At 38.8% G+C, this 18802-nt stretch overlaps 1 protein-coding gene across 1 annotated transcript in view; it reads left to right on the forward strand.

The window, feature by feature from the left end:
- The first annotated feature begins 9669 nt into the window (after positions 1-9669).
- Positions 9670-18802, forward strand: part of LOC121887324 (collagen alpha-1(XII) chain-like) — an 83525-nt gene continuing 74392 nt past the window's right edge. Inside the window, exons 1-4 of the mRNA XM_042398056.1 lie at positions 9670-9749; positions 12810-12901; positions 17284-17316; positions 18088-18237. Coding sequence (XP_042253990.1) covers positions 9670-9749; positions 12810-12901; positions 17284-17316; positions 18088-18237 — 355 coding nt within the window. The remainder of the gene's footprint in view (positions 9750-12809; positions 12902-17283; positions 17317-18087; positions 18238-18802) is intronic.

Genomic DNA, 18802 nt, shown 5'->3' on the forward strand with positions numbered 1-18802 from the left:
CTTTAACAAACAAAATTTCCCATAAGTCCCAGACCATCAGGCTTTAATGTCACAACTCGACAGCATGAAGTGAGTTAACAGATTAATTGTGTGTCTGTAATAACAGCAGGAGTCGACTGAACATTTGTCTTTAGACAGATAACGGATGAAAAGTTGAAAAAAATCACATAAGAAGAGAAAGCTGGATATTATGGTCATGGAAGAAACAAAGTATGTTTACACAAGTATGCACGCTGCTATGCTGGTAAACTTTCAGTGGAGCTGTGGGGGTTTTTTGTGTGCTCACAAATTAATTACTAACTTTGTTAAAATCACATGGGTTTCAACTTCCTATATCCAGTATGGTAGGTAATGCTAATTCTTAAATCTTTTTTAGAATATGGACAGTAAATCCCTGGAACTCTGTTGATTTTTCTTTTTTAAGAAAGTCCAATGAGGAAGCTAGTACAGAAGTAGAGATGCAATGATTAGTTGATTAATTGATAAGTTGCCAACTATTGGAGTCATTTTTTAAAGAAAAAATGTCCAAATTCTCTGATTCCAGCTTCTCAAATATGAATATATTCTGGTTTCTATGGCAGTAAACTGAATATGTTGGGTTTTGGGAAACAGTGATCAACATTTTTCACCATTTTCTGGACCAAAAAACAAAATGATCAAGAAAATGATACAATAGGACAATACAATAGTTAATCCAGGTGGTTTATTTCTGTGTTTACCCTTAGTCAGACATAGAGACAAACGTCAGCTGCATGAAAACAAAGATTTCTAACAAGTTTCACAAATTGCACCTCTACTTCTGAAACAAAACAAAGATGGCAGCCTGCCAGCTTCCAGGATAAGAAACAGTCACAACTTGGGAAACAGGTTAAAAAATCTTTTTTAGTATTTTTTCATCCAGATGGTCAAAGAAGTGTTTGAGGATTCTGGAAATAACATTATAAAGGCAGTAGGTAAGGCTGCAATTAACAATTACTTTCATTATTGATTCATCTGTCGATTATTTTGTAATTAAAATGATCAGTAATTTGGTCTATAAAGTCTCCAAAAATGATGAAAAATGACAATCACCATTTCTCAAAACTCAAGGTAACCTTGTTCTTTTGTCCCGCCCGCCACTCCACAACCCAAAGATATTGTTTAATATCACAGAAGACTAAATGAACCTGAAAATATTCACATTAGAATTTGGAATTTGGATATTTTTTCTTAAAAAATAAAGAAATGATGAAAAAAAGTATTGACACACTCAAATCTGTGCAAGAACCTTTTCAATAGCGAGCTTCTGGTCAGATACCTTCTTCAAGGCATAAACAGGTAGCAAGTAAATGCAGCGGTACAAAGGGCAGAGAAAACATCACTTCATTAATGCAGAACACTTGTGTGGCTAAACATCAAGGGAGTTGTAGTCCTGGATATAGTGGACTACAAGTTAAAGATACAGTGTCTATGGAGACGGTCAAGAAAACACTAAAAACACTGAATTTACTAAATTTACAATATACACAACACAACAAAATAGAATAAGCAACAACAGAGATCAGTGCTATGTAAACATAAAGCTACAGCCATCATATAACAAAGAATATAAAATATTTATTATAATTTATTCATAGCAAAACACTCATATTGAAATCCTCATTTAGACCCAGTGGGTTCCATATACAGCCAGTAATGACTCTCTTTTGGAGCCCTTGTCTAATTTTGTTGATTATTTCATTGAGCCATATGTTCCTCCATCATATATCAAGTATTCCACCGATGTCATTAATAAAATTTCAGAAATGAAAGATCTACCTGGGGACACTGTTATCTTAGATGTGGAAAGCCTTTACACAACATATCCCATGAGCGAGGACGAGATGCTCTAGGCTTTTATCTTCAGGATCGAACTGACCCCCCCCCCAGTAAATTCACTTGTGATTTAGCCTCTTTAGTCCTTAAGCTCAATTACTTCTCCTTTATAGGCGATTTCTATCTACAATTAAGAGGCACATCCAAGGGTTCTACTTGCTCCATTCTACACCAATCTTTATGAGTTTTTTGTTGTTGTTTTTTTTTAGCACAAATTTGTTTTCAACCCTGATAACAATCAATTTTGTCAAAAAATCCTCAAATGGTACAGATATTTGGATGATACACATTTGAAAAATAAATATCAATCTATCAGTCGCTATCAGGAAGACGGCAGCAGAGGATTCAGTAGTCTGGTGGTAGCGGGGGGGGGTGACTCCCAGGGCAGAAGCTCTCTCTGGGACTGATGAAGGTTACCCAGGATCTGAAGCTCTCCTGTGGGCTTCAGTGTCTCAGTCTCTCCTTGTGTCAGACTCCATGAGGATGTTTGGCCTGCAGTGTAAATTTAAAGGTTGATACCACTGTTGAAACTGTATGAAACTATTGTCTGTTTTTCATTATTTGTCAGCATTAAAAAAGGACAATAATAGCACAATGAACATTTTTCACAAACTTGGGCTATGAGGACATGGCTACACACAGAAAAGAGGTCACTCTTGAAGTAGCAGAAATCGAACAGCTGAAAAATGGCAAAGTTTTGACTGATGGCAGTTTGACTTCAAACATTGGCATTGGCCCAAAAATGGACATTGCAATGTCTTTGACACTGTTAGTGAAACTAGGGCTAGAGAGAGAGCAATGGAGGGCCTCGAACCGGTGTCTATACCTGGTGAGACCAGACCAGAACCTGAGGACAAGAAACAACAAAACCCAATAATTCGGCTCTTAAAAATCAGACTCAAATTTATGATAATTGGATTTGTGTTTTGGAGAGTCACAGCAATCTTGATTGCCTTATGGTTTCCAGCTCATGTTGAAAGGTGGGATGTTGTAGATTATGGAAGAATGACCCGAAAAGCCTCACTCGGTACCAGAGTGAGTTTAGAGACATTTTTGTCAGCTATTTTGGAGAGTGTAACAGAACAGGACATGACAGCTTATGCTGACTGAAGCATCAGGAAGTTGACAGGCTGTTAAAACAATGCATATCAAAGACACCTAAGCAAGCCGATCGTCATCTCTCTCCTTCATGGCTCACACCCATGACTTGGACAGATGCGAGAGCTGTGCACATGGACATGACTAATGTATGTGACATTTCTTGGCTTATTCTTTCTGACCATGAAAGACAAACTTGGGTTATGGGTGATCCAACAGACATACAGGTGACTTGTCCGTTACGCAATGATTCCTGTTAAAACTACATGTTGGCAATTTAAAGCCCGACAAGTCTTGAGTGACACATGGCTGCAATTCTCTAATTGTATATTTTTGAATGATTCCGGTAACATTAAATCCGTCCCTACAGAGGAAACAGGAGAGCCATTGACTTGGACAAATTTGACTAAACCAAAGTTGCTACCTACATTTAGGTTACAAGCTCTAGTGCCTATTCAGCCTAGATATGTGTGGTCCACATTTCTAAATCTGATTCAAGAATACTTTCCTAGGAAAAAAGTGATTACAGACACTCCAGATGATCTAACTAAAACTGTTCAAGATCCCATCCCAAACCGTTCTAAGAGGACAGTTAAAACTACTCCTAAAAGGAAATGGTACTACAATGCAGGTGATAAAAATCCTGTTATTTCAGATTTGACTCGAGAGTTTTGTGCATGTGGTTATGACCTCACTTACCTTGGGTAAAATATGAGAGAATTAGAAATTCTGACAATGTCTTGGTAAATGTTAGTTATACTGAATTACCAGTGTCAGGTTCAGACGCGTGGGTGGCTATTTATGGAAATTATGAAAACACTTGCAAAATTTGACTTGACTTGCAAAAGTGTGTTCTCAGAAAATACAACAACACAAGGGGAAAAAGGAAGTGGTCTAATCCAACTTCTACAGAAATTGGCTCAAAAGATTTCCAGGTTTATCCTCTATGTTATGTAAGTGAGAAGAAACAACAAATTGAATGCAATCTGGACACTTTTAAAAAGGTAGCAAAGAGATTGAGTGTAAAAACTCAAAAAGTTCTAGCCTATGGGTTTCTTCCAGGTGATCTTAATCTTGTAAAACAATGTTTGCAATCCACTGATCAAGTGATAACATTTGTCATGATGCGATGGCTTTCCCTCTATACAGGAGGAAATGTAGGCTATGCTAGAGACACTGCTAGCCATTTAGCTCAAAGAACAAAAGCAGGTTATACATATGGTACAACTCCTGCATATTTCTTGCAGAATTTTCGCCTGAATGCTAGTCTTACATCTCCTACAATTATCACTCAACAGGAAAAAGGCTTTTTCAAATTCATATGGGGAATTAGGAATATGATGAGAAATGATTTCAGCTATTATGGGGCCTATACTTCAAATTCTCAAGCCATTTATGGCTATTATGGACCAGGAACTTGTACTGAAGAAAGTAAAAAACAAAATTATCGTTTCCAATATTATCCACAACAGGAATGGAAAGCTCAAAAGACTCTGACCCAAGATTTTGTTAAATCCAGAGTAATTGGGAAAATTGGCCAGAAGTGGCATCTGTTCTCAGGAATTCCAGGAGAGCAACCTAGCCAAGATAGAGAAGAATGCATGTTAAAAAGGTCTTAAATTAAAAGAATTTATCGAACAACAATGCGCAATGATCCATCTTTAAATAATGCTTGGAATTATTATCTATGGATTTGTTTTCTGATTCTTGGTAAAAAGGATTTTATGATTGAAGATTGGTGTGCTATGTCTGACTTGGCCACTTATGATCGTTGGAAGTCTTCATTTGGAAAAGTTGACTTTCATTTGAAATGATCTCCTATGAATACTTCTGATTTCAGAATACATTGTCAAGCCTCAGTTAGTGGAAAAATTTATATTTGGAACATTATGACATCTTCATTAAACTTGGAGGCACACCTAATACAGTTAAAAACAAAGTAGTGGAAGGAGCTCACACAGCAATTGACTCTGTAAGCAGAGTATTTGAGAATGCATGGCAGAAATCCTTATCTGTCTTTCACAAATTCAAATGGGCCTTATTGGCTATGTTTATTGTCATAGTGGTCACAGTTGCCCTCGGCATTTTGCATAAATTAGGCTTGTCTCAACCTATAGTGCGTAGGCAAATTCATTTGGATTCTGATCAAATTCATAGCTAAATTATTATGGTTTGGAGTAAAACTGATATGGCAGTCGATGCGCGTCATATGCCATATTAGTCTCTGTCTTTGTCGAACAAAGGTCAGGTGTCAAGCTCAACGTCTGACACGCACTAAGGATTTGTTTCTCGATTTGCAGGAAATTAACAGAATGATGTGAATCATATATGATCGTTTTCCTGTGGAGGATCATTAAAACATTCAAACTAACATTATTATTATATATGTGAGCTACAGATTAAAAGAAACTCTCAATCCTCACTGTCTATTTTCATAATGTAATAACTTCCTCCTTAGACCTAGCAACGGTTGTCATGCAATTTTGTGGTTTGGCTCATATATATATATCCCTTTTTGGCAGAAGTAGACACACCCTTTATGGTTGAAGTTGATCATGATTCAGATTTCAGATTTTACATTTTACATGTCAATTATATAATGATATAAACTGTTTGAAGATTTTCTTATGTTGATTATTTTACTTTTCATTGTTATTGGTGTTTTGCAGAAAGGACGACACAAGTTGCATAAACCCAGCTGATGCCTCTAAGTAGACAATTGATTGGTTCATAGTAGGAGAGGTATTGTCTCAACCAAGAGACTATGCTGACGTGTGATCACAGTCACACAGGTGGTAGCTGCGAAGGGGCCGCCAGTCGGAAGGACCGGGCGGTGCTCAAGAGGTATAATAATTCTCCATTTGGTTTTCCCAACATCTTTGTGGCACATTTATGCGATCTATCACTCTGACCAATGCCACCACTAACCACAGACTTCCGCTCTCTGATTTTCGAGTATGCTTTGGCCAAGGGAGGGTGTTGAAAGTTCCACTATATGTGGCCGAGGCAAACTCTATTCAGGCCCACTTTCAGGCCTACTTTAAGCTATTTTATTAATTAAAGTCAGGGACAAATTAACATAATGTGTTGCACCAGTTTCTGAGGAATTTGCCTCAAACCACATGAGCTCATACAGTCGGAGGTTTGTTAGTCCTGGTCCAAGGGAAAGGCAAGGCGTCACATATGGTTGGCAGAGCCCCCCAAGGAGAGGCTATGGCAAAACAGGGGTACCTCAGAGAGAAGCACTGGGAACCTTTGGAGTGGTCATCTTATACACCTGGTGAATGCATGTTTTGTAAAGGAGAGTGTGCAATAGTTAGGTGGCACAGCCCTAACCACGAGAAACCTGCACGACTTCCTGATGGGAATTCGATGCATACACCATAAGATAATATGATGTGGGGAAGAGAAGGAGCAAGAGTGCTGCTTTGTAGAGACTGCAGTTTAGAACATTGTACAATACATCTGATGTTCTGACTGAGACATGCAAGCCTCAACTGCCACAACACTTAAAAATGCCACATTATGACTGGATGACAGAATTCACAAACTTGGGCTATGGGCTACATAGGGCTACGCACAGAAAAGAGGTCACTCTTGAAGTAGCAGAAATTGAACAGCTGAAAAATGAAACTAGGGCTAGAGAGGGAGCAATGGAGGGCCTCGAACCGGTGTCTATATCTGGTGAGACCAGACCAGAACCTGAGGACAAGAAACAACAAAACCCAATAATTCAGCTCTTAAAAATCAGACTCAAATTTATGATAATTGGATTTGTGTTTTGGAGAGTCACAGCAATCTTGATTGCCTTATGGTTTCCAGCTCATGTTGAAAGGTGGGATGTTGTAGATTATGGAAGAATGACCCGAAAAGCCTCACTCGGTACCAGAGTGAGTTTAGAGACATTTTTGTCAGCTATTTTGGAGAGTGTAACAGAACAGGACATGACAGCTTATGCTGACTGAAGCATCAGGAAGTTGACAGGCTGTTAAAACAATGCATATCAAAGACACCTAAGCAAGCTGATCGTCATCTCTCTCCTTCATGACTCACACCCATGACTTGGACAGATGCGAGAGCTGTGCACATGGACATGACTAATGTATGTGACATTTCTTGGCTTATTCTTTCTGACCATGAAAGACAAACTTGGGTTATGGGTGATCCAACAGACATACAGGTGACTTGTCCGTTACGCAATGATTCCTGTTAAAACTACATGTTGGCAATTTAAAGCCCGACAAGTCTTGAGTGACACATGGCTGCAATTCTCTAATTGTATATTTTTGAATGATTCCGGTAACATTAAATCCGTCCCTACAGAGGAAACAGGAGAGCCATTGACTTGGACAAATTTGACTAAACCAAAGTTGCTACCTACATTTAGGTTACAATCTCTAGTGCCTATTCAGCCTAGATATGTGTGGTCCACATTTCTAAATCTGATTCAAGAATACTTTCCTAGGAAAAAAGTGATTACAGACACTCCAGATGATCTAACTAAAACTGTTCAAGATCCCATCCCAAACCGTTCTAAGAGGACAGTTAAAACTACTCCTAAAAGGAAATGGTACTACAATGCAGGTGATAAAAATCCTGTTATTTCAGATTTGACTCGAGAGTTTTGTGCATGTGGTTATGACCTCACTTACCTTGGGTAAAATATGAGAGAATTAGAAATTCTGACAATGTCTTGGTAAATGTTAGTTATACTGAATTACCAGTGTCAGGTTCAGACGCGTGGGTGGCTATTTATGGAAATTATGAAAACACTTGCAAAATTTGACTTGACTTGCAAAAGTGTGTTCTCAGAAAATACAACAACACAAGGGGAAAAAGGAAGTGGTCTAATCCAACTTCTACAGAAATTGGCTCAAAAGATTTCCAGGTTTATCCTCTATGTTATGTAAGTGAGAAGAAACAACAAATTGAATGCAATCTGGACACTTTTAAAAAGGTAGCAAAGAGATTGAGTGTAAAAACTCAAAAAGTTCTAGCCTATGGGTTTCTTCCAGGTGATCTTAATCTTGTAAAACAATGTTTGCAATCCACTGATCAAGTGATAACATTTGTCATGATGCGATGGCTTTCCCTCTATACAGGAGGAAATGTAGGCTATGCTAGAGACACTGCTAGCCATTTAGCTCAAAGAACAAAAGCAGGTTATACATATGGTACAACTCCTGCATATTTCTTGCAGAATTTTCGCCTGAATGCTAGTCTTACATCTCCTACAATTATCACTCAACAGGAAAAAGGCTTTTTCAAATTCATATGGGGAATTAGGAATATGATGAGAAATGATTTCAGCTATTATGGGGCCTATACTTCAAATTCTCAAGCCATTTATGGCTATTATGGACCAGGAACTTGTACTGAAGAAAGTAAAAAACAAAATTATCGTTTCCAATATTATCCACAACAGGAATGGAAAGCTCAAAAGACTCTGACCCAAGATTTTGTTAAATCCAGAGTAATTGGGAAAATTGGCCAGAAGTGGCATCTGTTCTCAGGAATTCCAGGAGAGCAACCTAGCCAAGATAGAGAAGAATGCATGTTAAAAAGGTCTTAAATTAAAAGAATTTATCGAACAACAATGCGCAATGATCCATCTTTAAATAATGCTTGGAATTATTATCTATGGATTTGTTTTCTGATTCTTGGTAAAAAGGAGTTTATGATTGAAGATTGGTGTGCTATGTCTGACTTGGCCACTTATGATCGTTGGAAGTCTTCATTTGGAAAAGTTGACTTTCATTTGAAATGATCTCCTATGAATACTTCTGATTTCAGAATACATTGTCAAGCCTCAGTTAGTGGAAAAATTTATATTTGGAACATTATGACATCTTCATTAAACTTGGAGGCACACCTAATACAGTTAAAAACAAAGTAGTGGAAGGAGCTCGCACAGCAATTGACTCTGTAAGCAGAGTATTTGAGAATGCATGGCAGAAATCCTTATCTGTCTTTCACAAATTCAAATGGGCCTTATTGGCTATGTTTATTGTCATAGTGGTCACAGTTGCCCTCGGCATTTTGCATAAATTAGGCTTGTCTCAACCTATAGTGCGTAGGCAAATTCATTTGGATTCTGATCAAATTCATAGCTAAATTATTATGGTTTGGAGTAAAACTGATATGGCAGTCGATGCGCGTCATATGCCATATTAGTCTCTGTCTTTGTCGAACAAAGGTCAGGTGTCAAGCTCAACGTCTGACACGCACTAAGGATTTGTTTCTCGATTTGCAGGAAATTAACAGAATGATGTGAATCATATATGATCGTTTTCCTGTGGAGGATCATTAAAACATTCAAACTAACATTATTATTATATATGTGAGCTACAGATTAAAAGAAACTCTCAATCCTCACTGTCTATTTTCATAATGTAATAACTTCCTCCTTAGACCTAGCAACGGTTGTCATGCAATTTTGTGGTTTGGCTCATATATATATATCCCTTTTTGGCAGAAGTAGACACACCCTTTATGGTTGAAGTTGATCATGATTCAGATTTCAGATTTTACATTTTACATGTCAATTATATAATGATATAAACTGTTTGAAGATTTTCTTATGTTGATTATTTTACTTTTCATTGTTATTGGTGTTTTGCAGAAAGGACGACACAAGTTGCATAAACCCAGCTGATGCCTCTAAGTAGACAATTGATTGGTTCATAGTAGGAGAGGTATTGTCTCAACCAAGAGACTATGCTGACGTGTGATCACAGTCACACAGGTGGTAGCTGCGAAGGGGCCGCCAGTCGGAAGGACCGGGCGGTGCTCAAGAGGTATAATAATTCTCCATTTGGTTTTCCCAACATCTTTGTGGCACATTTATGCTATCTATCACTCTGACCAATGCCACCACTAACCACAGACTTCCGCTCTCTGATTTTCGAGTATGCTTTGGCCAAGGGAGGGTGTTGAAAGGTCCACTATATGTGGCCGAGGCAAACTCTATTCAGGCCCACTTTCAGGCCTACTTTAAGCTATTTTATTAATTAAAGTCAGGGACAAATTAACATAATGTGTTGCACCAGTTTCTGAGGAATTTGCCTCAAACCACATGAGCTCATACAGTCGGAGGTTTGTTAGTCCTGGTCCAAGGGAAAGGCAAGGCGTCACATATGGTTGGCAGAGCCCTCCAAGGAGAGGCTATGGCAAAACAGGGATACCTCAGAGAGAAGCACTGGGAACCTTTGGAGTGTTCATCTTATACACCTGGTGAATGCATGTTTTGTAAAGGAGAGTGTGCAATAGTTAGGTGGCACAGCCCTAACCACGAGAAACCTGCACGACTTCCTGATGGGAATTCGATGCATACACCATAAGATAATATGATGTGGGGAAGAGAAGGAGCAAGAGTGCTGCTTTGTAGAGACTGCAGTTTAGAACATTGTACAATACATCTGATGTTCTGACTGAGACACGCAAGCCTCAACTGCCACAACACTTAAAAATGCCACATTATGACTGGATGACAGAATTCACAAACTTGGGCTATGAGGACATGGCTACACACAGAAAAGAGGTCACTCTTGAAGTAGCAGAAATCGAACAGCTGAAAAATGGCAAAGTTTTGACTAATGGCAGTTTGACTTCAAACATTGGCATTGGCCCAAAAATGGACATTGCAATGTCCTTGACACTGTTAGTGAAACTAGGGCTAGAGAGGGAGCAATGGAGGGCCTCGAACCGGTGTCTATACCTGGTGAGACCAGACCAGAACCTGAGGACAAGAAACAACAAAACCCAATAATTCGGCTCTTAAAAATCAGACTCAAATTTATGATAATTGGATTTGTGTTTTGGAGAGTCACAGCAATCTTGATTGCCTTATGGTTTCCAGCTCATGTTGAAAGGTGGGATGTTGTAGATTATGGAATAATGACCCGAAAAGCCTCACTCAGTACCAGAGTGAGTTTAGAGACATTTTTGTCAGCTATTTTGGAGAGTGTAACAGAACAGGACGTGACAGCTTATGCTGACTGAAGCATCAGGAAGTTGACAGGCTGTTAAAACAATGCATATCAAAGACACCTAAGCAAGCTGATCGTCATCTCTCTCCTTCATGGCTCACACCCATGACTTGGACAGATGCGAGAGCTGTGCACATGGACATGACTAATGTATGTGACATTTCTTGGCTTATTCTTTCTGACCATGAAAGACAAACTTGGGTTATGGGTGATCCAACAGACATACAGGTGACTTGTCCGTTACGCAATGATTCCTGTTAAAACTACATGTTGGCAATTTAAAGCCCGACAAGTCTTGAGTGACACATGGCTGCAATTCTCTAATTGTATATTTTTGAATGATTCCGGTAACATTAAATCCGTCCCTACAGAGGAAACAGGAGAGCCATTTACTTGGACAAATTTGACTAAACCAAAGTTGCTACCTACATTTAGGTTACAATCTCTAGTGCCTATTCAGCCTAGATATGTGTGGTCCACATTTCTAAATCTGATTCAAGAATACTTTCCTAGGAAAAAAGTGATTACAGACACTCCAGATGATCTAACTAAAACTGTTCAAGATCCCATCCCAAACCGTTCTAAGAGGACAATTAAAACTACTCCTAAAAGGAAATGGTACTACAATGCAGGTGATAAAAATCCTGTTATTTCAGATTTGACTCGAGAGTTTTGTGCATGTGGTTATGACCTCACTTACGTTGGGTAAAATATGAGAGAATTAGAAATTCTGACAATGTCTTGGTAAATGTTATAGTTGTTATACTGAATTACCAGTGTCAGGTTCACACGCTTAGGTGGCTATTTATGGAAATTATGAAAACATTTGCAAAATTTGACTTGACTTGCAAAAGTGTGTTCTCAGAAAATACAACAACACATGTGGAAAAAGGAAGTGGTCTAATCCAACTTCTACAGAAATTGGCTCAAAAGATTTCCAGGTTTATCCTCTATGTTATGTAAGTGAGAAGAAACAACAAATTGAATGCAATCTGGACACTTTTAAAAAGGTAACAAAGAGATTGAGTGTAAAAACTAAAAAAGTTCTAGCCTATGGGTTTCTTCCAGGTGATCTTAATCTTGTAAAACAATGTTTGCAATCCACTGATCAAGTGATAACATTTGTCATGATGCGATGGCTTTCCCTCTATACAGGAGGAAATGTAGGCTATGCTAGAGACACTGCTAGCCATTTAGCTCAAAGAACAAAAGCAGGTTATACATATGGTACAACTCCCGCATATTTCTTGCAGAATTTTCACCTGAATGTTGGTGATAATAATATTGGACCAGAGCTGATAATCACTAGAACGAGAAATTAACACTTACACATGGATATCTATATTCCAAATATGTGCACATGTCATAAAGCAAAAAAGCAATTCAACTTGAGTTTCATGATTTGACTTTCATGTACATGTTGCTGTTTTTGGAGTCCAACCAGAACCATTTTTGGTCAGGGACACAACATCACTGTCCAACAAATGTTTGCTGGGTTAGATTCACTGAGTCAGTTACAGCAATAACTGAGTCAGAGTTTAAGTTACATCTCTTTCTGGAACTGACCCAGAGTTTCCCTCATCTCAGGGTGAAAAAACAAACAGCAGTATAATCTCAGCTGCTCATCAGTGAGTTTGACCTCAGACTCTTTCCTGTCACATCATTTGATTCACATTAACACTGCCAGCTGTTCAAGTGAGGCACCCACCGATTGGTCCATCTCGGTTGGTCAATCAACATATCAATAGCTCTGAGCGGTCATGATTGGTTGCGTTACTTTAGCTGTTAGTCACATGATGAAGCAGCTCAGAGCTAGCAGCTTCCTGTCAGAAACTACATTGACATAAAAAGACATGATGAGTCCAACAGACGAGCAGAGAGAGACGACACAGAGACGGAGACGGACATCTACCTGGACATGGATCACCTGCTGATGCTGTTGCTGCTGCTGTGGAGCTCAGGTAAGACTCTGCTGTAATGTAAAAATACTGAGTTCAAGTCAAACAGCAGCTTTGAAAACTGCAGTAAAAGTCAACATGGTCAGTAAAATGTAGTGAAGTGTGTTCAGTAAAAGTTCTGATACTTGCTGTAATGAGTTTTATCTCTTTAACTTCTAATAACAAACCAATTATCTAATAATGAAAATTCAAAGCATATAAATATAAAATCCTGCTGACGTCTTCGGGCTGTTTGTGGGTCACGTGACCGTCACCTTGCAGGGACTGTGAATATATTAAGAAGAACAGGGAGGGACTTTGAAGGCAGTTTGATTGACAGGCCGGTGCAGGACATGAGCAACACAAGGGAAGACCCTTCTTAAATAATGAAATTGTGACATCTGGTGGTGAAAACTAAACATAGACCTAAAGATAAAAAAGATGCAGCTGAACTTCATTTGTGAGGAGGTTCTTTTTGGACTTTTCTCATTTAATAAGTGACTTTTTATTATTCTACCTCTGTGTTCATTATTAGATGGATGCATTGTAGGACCTGTTTATTTTGGATGTTTGAATTTTACATTTATTTGATGTGTTTTAATCATTTAATGTGTTATTTTGTTGCTGTAATGTGACATAAAAGAGCTTCCATATAACAGTGTAGCCCAGTAAACATTTACATGAAAGCATCAGGAGCTACAGGAGAGTTATATGTGTACTTATACATACATACTGATGCACATATACAAAATACACATCACACAGTTTCTCCTGGAAGACATTCACAGTGTTGCACTCTGATGGTGACATGAAACCTGACAGACGTAGTTGACAAGTGAAGTTCAAGCCACTTTCACACCTGCACACACCTGACCAATCACTGCCATAAGTGGGTGAGACTGTCTGCTACAGACAACTCTTTATGAGCCACTCTATTTTTATTCAAGGGAGTTTCACTGAGAGCAGTGTTGTCTTTTTCAGGGACACTGATCACATTCACACAGTTACACATTCACACCTGGAAGCTGTCCAGTCCAACACAACATGAGGAATACAAGTATACACACACACACACACACACACACACACACACACACACACACACACACACACACACACACACACACACATTGCCCTAGGTCACTTTTGGGAACATTACATAGACATTCATTTCCTGGGGACTTACCCTAACCTTTTTCAAGACATTTTTCTTTGGAACTTGAGTTTTTTTCCACAAAAGGGAAGTGAGTCCCCACAATGTGACTGTGAAGATTTATGTACTCACAATGTCAGGAATATAAGCATGCATGCACACACACACACACACACACACACACACACACATCATTCAGATTTGTTGTGCTTCATTAACTCTATATGAACCGGTCTGTTACACTATAATATAACTAACTATGACTTATTTTCATAGTTTCAAGTTCATCCAATCAAATGTGACTTAGGGCGAGTAGCTAGCCACACCCATCATATTAAACCGCACTTCACCGTTTGTGGGTCGTATTAGCTAATAGTGATCGGTGGACCGATTCTTTCGGTTCCGTCAATTTGATACATGTAACCTGTTGAGTTTTGATACTTTTGCAAAATACGCCATCAGTTTCTCCGTGACACTCTGTTATAGCACATGCAGGTTCGACAACTAGTGCTGCCTGCCCCACAAAACCTCTGTGCAATGCATTACCAGTCAACCCCGTGAGCATTTTCCCTTTGAAAAGCCATAAAATGGCTATGGTCACCGGTGAAAAGACATTCATAACAGGTTCCAAAGTGAAAGTTTTTTCACCGACTATTTGACTATTTATTTTACGTTGATTAAACATTCACATTTAGACCATATTTCACCAGGATTTGCAATTTCTGGCTTTCAACTAAGAAATTTGTTTATGGTTTCTTACTTAGGGTCCAAAATGACAGTTGCTATTATTTGCACATTGTAGAGGAAGTAAAATTTCATTATTGAAAATCCCGGTGAAATATGGTCTAGTGAAAGAGGGTTCCAACATCAGGTCTTAAATCCCAGTCTCTCACACCACAGACGACTGCGCTGACCACTGCACCAAAAATACCGGATTTGGATTCCGCTCCACTCCTACTATATAGTTCCATATTTTTGACATTTTATATTAAAGTTTAATGCATTGGAATTACGTCTTCATGTAGACCACATTTTACCTACCAGTGCAATATAACTTTGGAGAAATGCCTTCACACTAATCAATATCGCTTCTCTTTCAAGCTACAACCGAACAAATGATCAAAAAGATTAAACAAATGTGTGTTTTGTGACACGTTGATGTTGTAACCACATTTTAGCTGGTTGAAGACAGACTGAAACCAAGACTGAATATCACCCAGTTTTCAACTCGGAATCAACATTGAAATCCCAGTTATTGTTCACTGGGTAGTTCAAGAGCAGTTTGTTCAGTCTTGTTCAATGTAACCTGCCGTCTGTCTTGACTCAAGTGCGATTCAATGGCACCTCATTCACTCATACGTCCCAGTTAGAGAGAACGGTTCATTTGATCTTGTTCAGTGAGTAGCTGCCAGGCTGTCTAGAGTCACTTATTGACATCCTCGTCTGAGACAATGATTCCCGCTCATTCATTGGTTGTCCCACTTACTATGTTTTGAGTGGACAGCACCACCATAGCAGGCAGCGTGAGCAGTACTCTACGATAACAGTGAGTGGGTGTGGGCAGTATGAATGGAAAAAGTCGGGAATTCATGAGCGCTCGGTGTGTTTGACTCAGTACATACCGGACACTAAAAAGAGTCCTTCCTTCAACAGGTGAGGGAGATGTGTGTGGAGCTAAGAGTCCTCTGTGGCTCTGTTTCCTTCTGAAGCTGCATGTCGCACTAAACTCAAAGCCCTGCCCACTTTTTAGCAGTCCAATCAAGTGCAAAGGATTTGATTTAAACTAACTAAACTAGTAACTGTACACCACTCACTATCACTGGGACATACATCACAATACAGAAGCTAAAGATGCTCTAACTTCGTCTCATGGGGCCTTTAATATCTGAGATCTGTGAACATGGTGACATCACTAAAAAACACGTCTGATAGGTCTGATAGCAGTCAGATGATCAGACAGGAAACAAACCAACATGTGAGACAAACACAAGTTTTAATGAACCATAGTTTTCCTTTAACTCTGTATGCATGCAACTCTGTTGAGCTTGTGTTCATGTGTTCATCTCATCTGCTGCTCTTCAGAGAAGCAGAAAGTAGAAGCAGTGAGGTCAAGAAAAAAGGTCTTAAAGTTTCAGGCTGACCAGGCAAAGAGAGACGTTTGCTCCTTAAATTTCTTTGTTTTTTTGTTGGGTTTTTTTTGTGTTTTCATGAGGATTAATTCACCCCAAAATAATTGAGAGTACCTCATACTGCAGTCTGGATGTAAGGGAAATGTAACTTCAACAATATATCATGTTTCATCCAGCTTTCTTTATTTATAGAAAAAAAACTTTATAGTATTTAAAGTTCATATTATATGATGAAAAGTATGTTTTACTGTATCTTCCAGGCCAAGTATACTGTAAAATTAAATTGAAACAGGTATAATAAATGTAAATTTTAATACATTTACATATGAAGTGTAATAAAAACAAAATCACATGAATTCCACTTGATTTAACAGCTCAGGTGGAAGTTACTGCTACTCTCCTAAGCTAAGCTAAGCTAAGCTATCATTAGCAGCAGTTTAACTGTTTTACTTGTCTCCATCATATTTGGATTTAGTTGGAATAACAAACTCATTTACCAAGATGTTGGTTCAAAGTTTACATATTATGTTACAAGTTCAATTCATTCAGGCAGATCTGAACACAGCAAACATCCTCAGACCAAAATAACTTCACAGAGATCCTTTAGAGGAAGTGGTCTTGGTTCATTAGTGGTGAAAACGTGATACAACCTCCATCTGACGAACTACAAGGCTTCAAGTTGAGCTAAATGGTTCCCGTGGCCAGGACCGCTTTGCATGCTGGGATGTTGATGAGTGAAATCAACAAGGTCCAACCTGCACTAACAACCAAGTACATTGTCTTCTTGGTATTTGGGCAGATCGGAGCTTCTTCAGGACCTTCTTCCTGTGTTTACGTTCTAACTCTCGCCCCAGACATATCTGACCAATGAGAAGAGAGAACATTCTCACCTGGCTTTTAATGATGATTTTTGGTTCGCTTAGATTTCCTTCTGTGTGTAAAGAAACAGAAATAAGTTTATCATGCCATCCATTGATTCAGACCAGAACAAACACCTTTTCTTAAGATGTCTAGCTTGCTGTCTGTCTCTTCTAGAGCCTCCAGATGTCCAGAAACAGCTCTGTGTTTGTTCAGTTCACAGCTCTGCTCCGATCTAAATGTGAAATTTCTGATTTTCTCTCCAGGACTCCAGGCTGAAGATAAACACCAATCAACAGGTAAAAAGAGAGAAAGAGAGAATAGGCGCCTCCTTTGGAGGTGTTCAGGCTCATCCAACTGGTAGGAGACCTCAGTGCAGAACACGCTGGAGGGATTATATGTATCTCATCTGGTCTGGGAACACCTCTGGATCCCCCAGGAGGACCAGCACCTAGATAAGCAGCTGAGAATGGATGAAGTTTGGTTCATGTCCAAATAGTCTCAAAACTAATGACACAGCTGTACTTTTTGTTTGGTGTTAATTGTCAAATGTCAGTGTGCTGACATACTGAACTAAGATGGTTAACATGGTAAACATAATACCTGCTAAACATCAGCATGTTAGCATTTAGCTCAAAACACCAGTGTGTACAGTCTCACAGTGCTGTTAGCATGACTGTAGACTTTCAGGATGTGTCCGAAATCCCTCCCTCATTCACTCATTCACTACTCACTAATACACACAGTTTATTCAATAGTGAGCAGAAATTACAGATTTTGGGAATTCACTAATCGTCACTTTTACATCATCACTGTCTGCTGTGGAGTCTCACACCGCTAACTTTTGTGTCAATAAAATGCAATGCATGGCATTGTGGGATTGTTTGCAGGAAGTAGTGATCACAACATGAACATTACTTTTTTGTTCCATTGTGGAACATTTGAGGCTCCAAATATTGGACAAATTTGCACTTGTAGTAAATAGTGAGTGATTTCAGACACAGCCTTAGTCTTGCTTCAATATTTGGTCTCTTGTGTCTCATATCCCACAATCCTCTGTTTTCCTCCAGGTTCTCAGTGTGAAAGCACAGCCAAGGCTGACATCGTGCTGTTAGTCGACGGATCTGGGAGCATCGGCTCTGAAGATTATGAAAACATTAAGTCCTTTCTAAATCAAACAGTCAGCAACTTCAACATCGGCCCTGACAAAGTCCAGATCGGTAATATTTTTACTACAACAACTATTCACACTACTGATCCTGGTACTATTACTACTACTGCTTGTGTATAAAGTACTAAAAATACTAAAATATTTACAGCACACTGTGAAACACACACAGGTCCCGTATTATAAATGAGCAAAAAAGCAGTAAAATGGGACATGATAACCAGAGTAGTCAAGGTTATGGCTGATGTGAGGATAAAAGGACCATACCAGTGGTTTTACATGTTTAAGCTAAATAAGTGCTGTCTGCATACAGCCTCCATTACTGATTGTTATGTCCCAAAACATGCAGACATATTTTAGCTTTTGTATTAATTTGCAGAATTCTCAAAATGTTCAAAATGAAATGTTCAGGTGATACACCTACCTTAAAATTCAGTGCTTCATCTACTGAAACACACATTTATAACTCATAGTAATTATGATTCAGCTTGTAAAACAATCTTTTATCCAGACACTGATTTCCATGGTGGAGATATACTGTACATTCCTTCTGTGTAGGTCCGTGTTGGATCAGTTAGCAGGACAGATGTTCTGACTGAACAGACTCTGTGAAGCAC

This window comes from Thunnus maccoyii, chromosome 20, assembly GCF_910596095.1.
Source record: "Thunnus maccoyii chromosome 20, fThuMac1.1, whole genome shotgun sequence".
NCBI lineage: Eukaryota > Metazoa > Chordata > Actinopteri > Scombriformes > Scombridae > Thunnus > Thunnus maccoyii.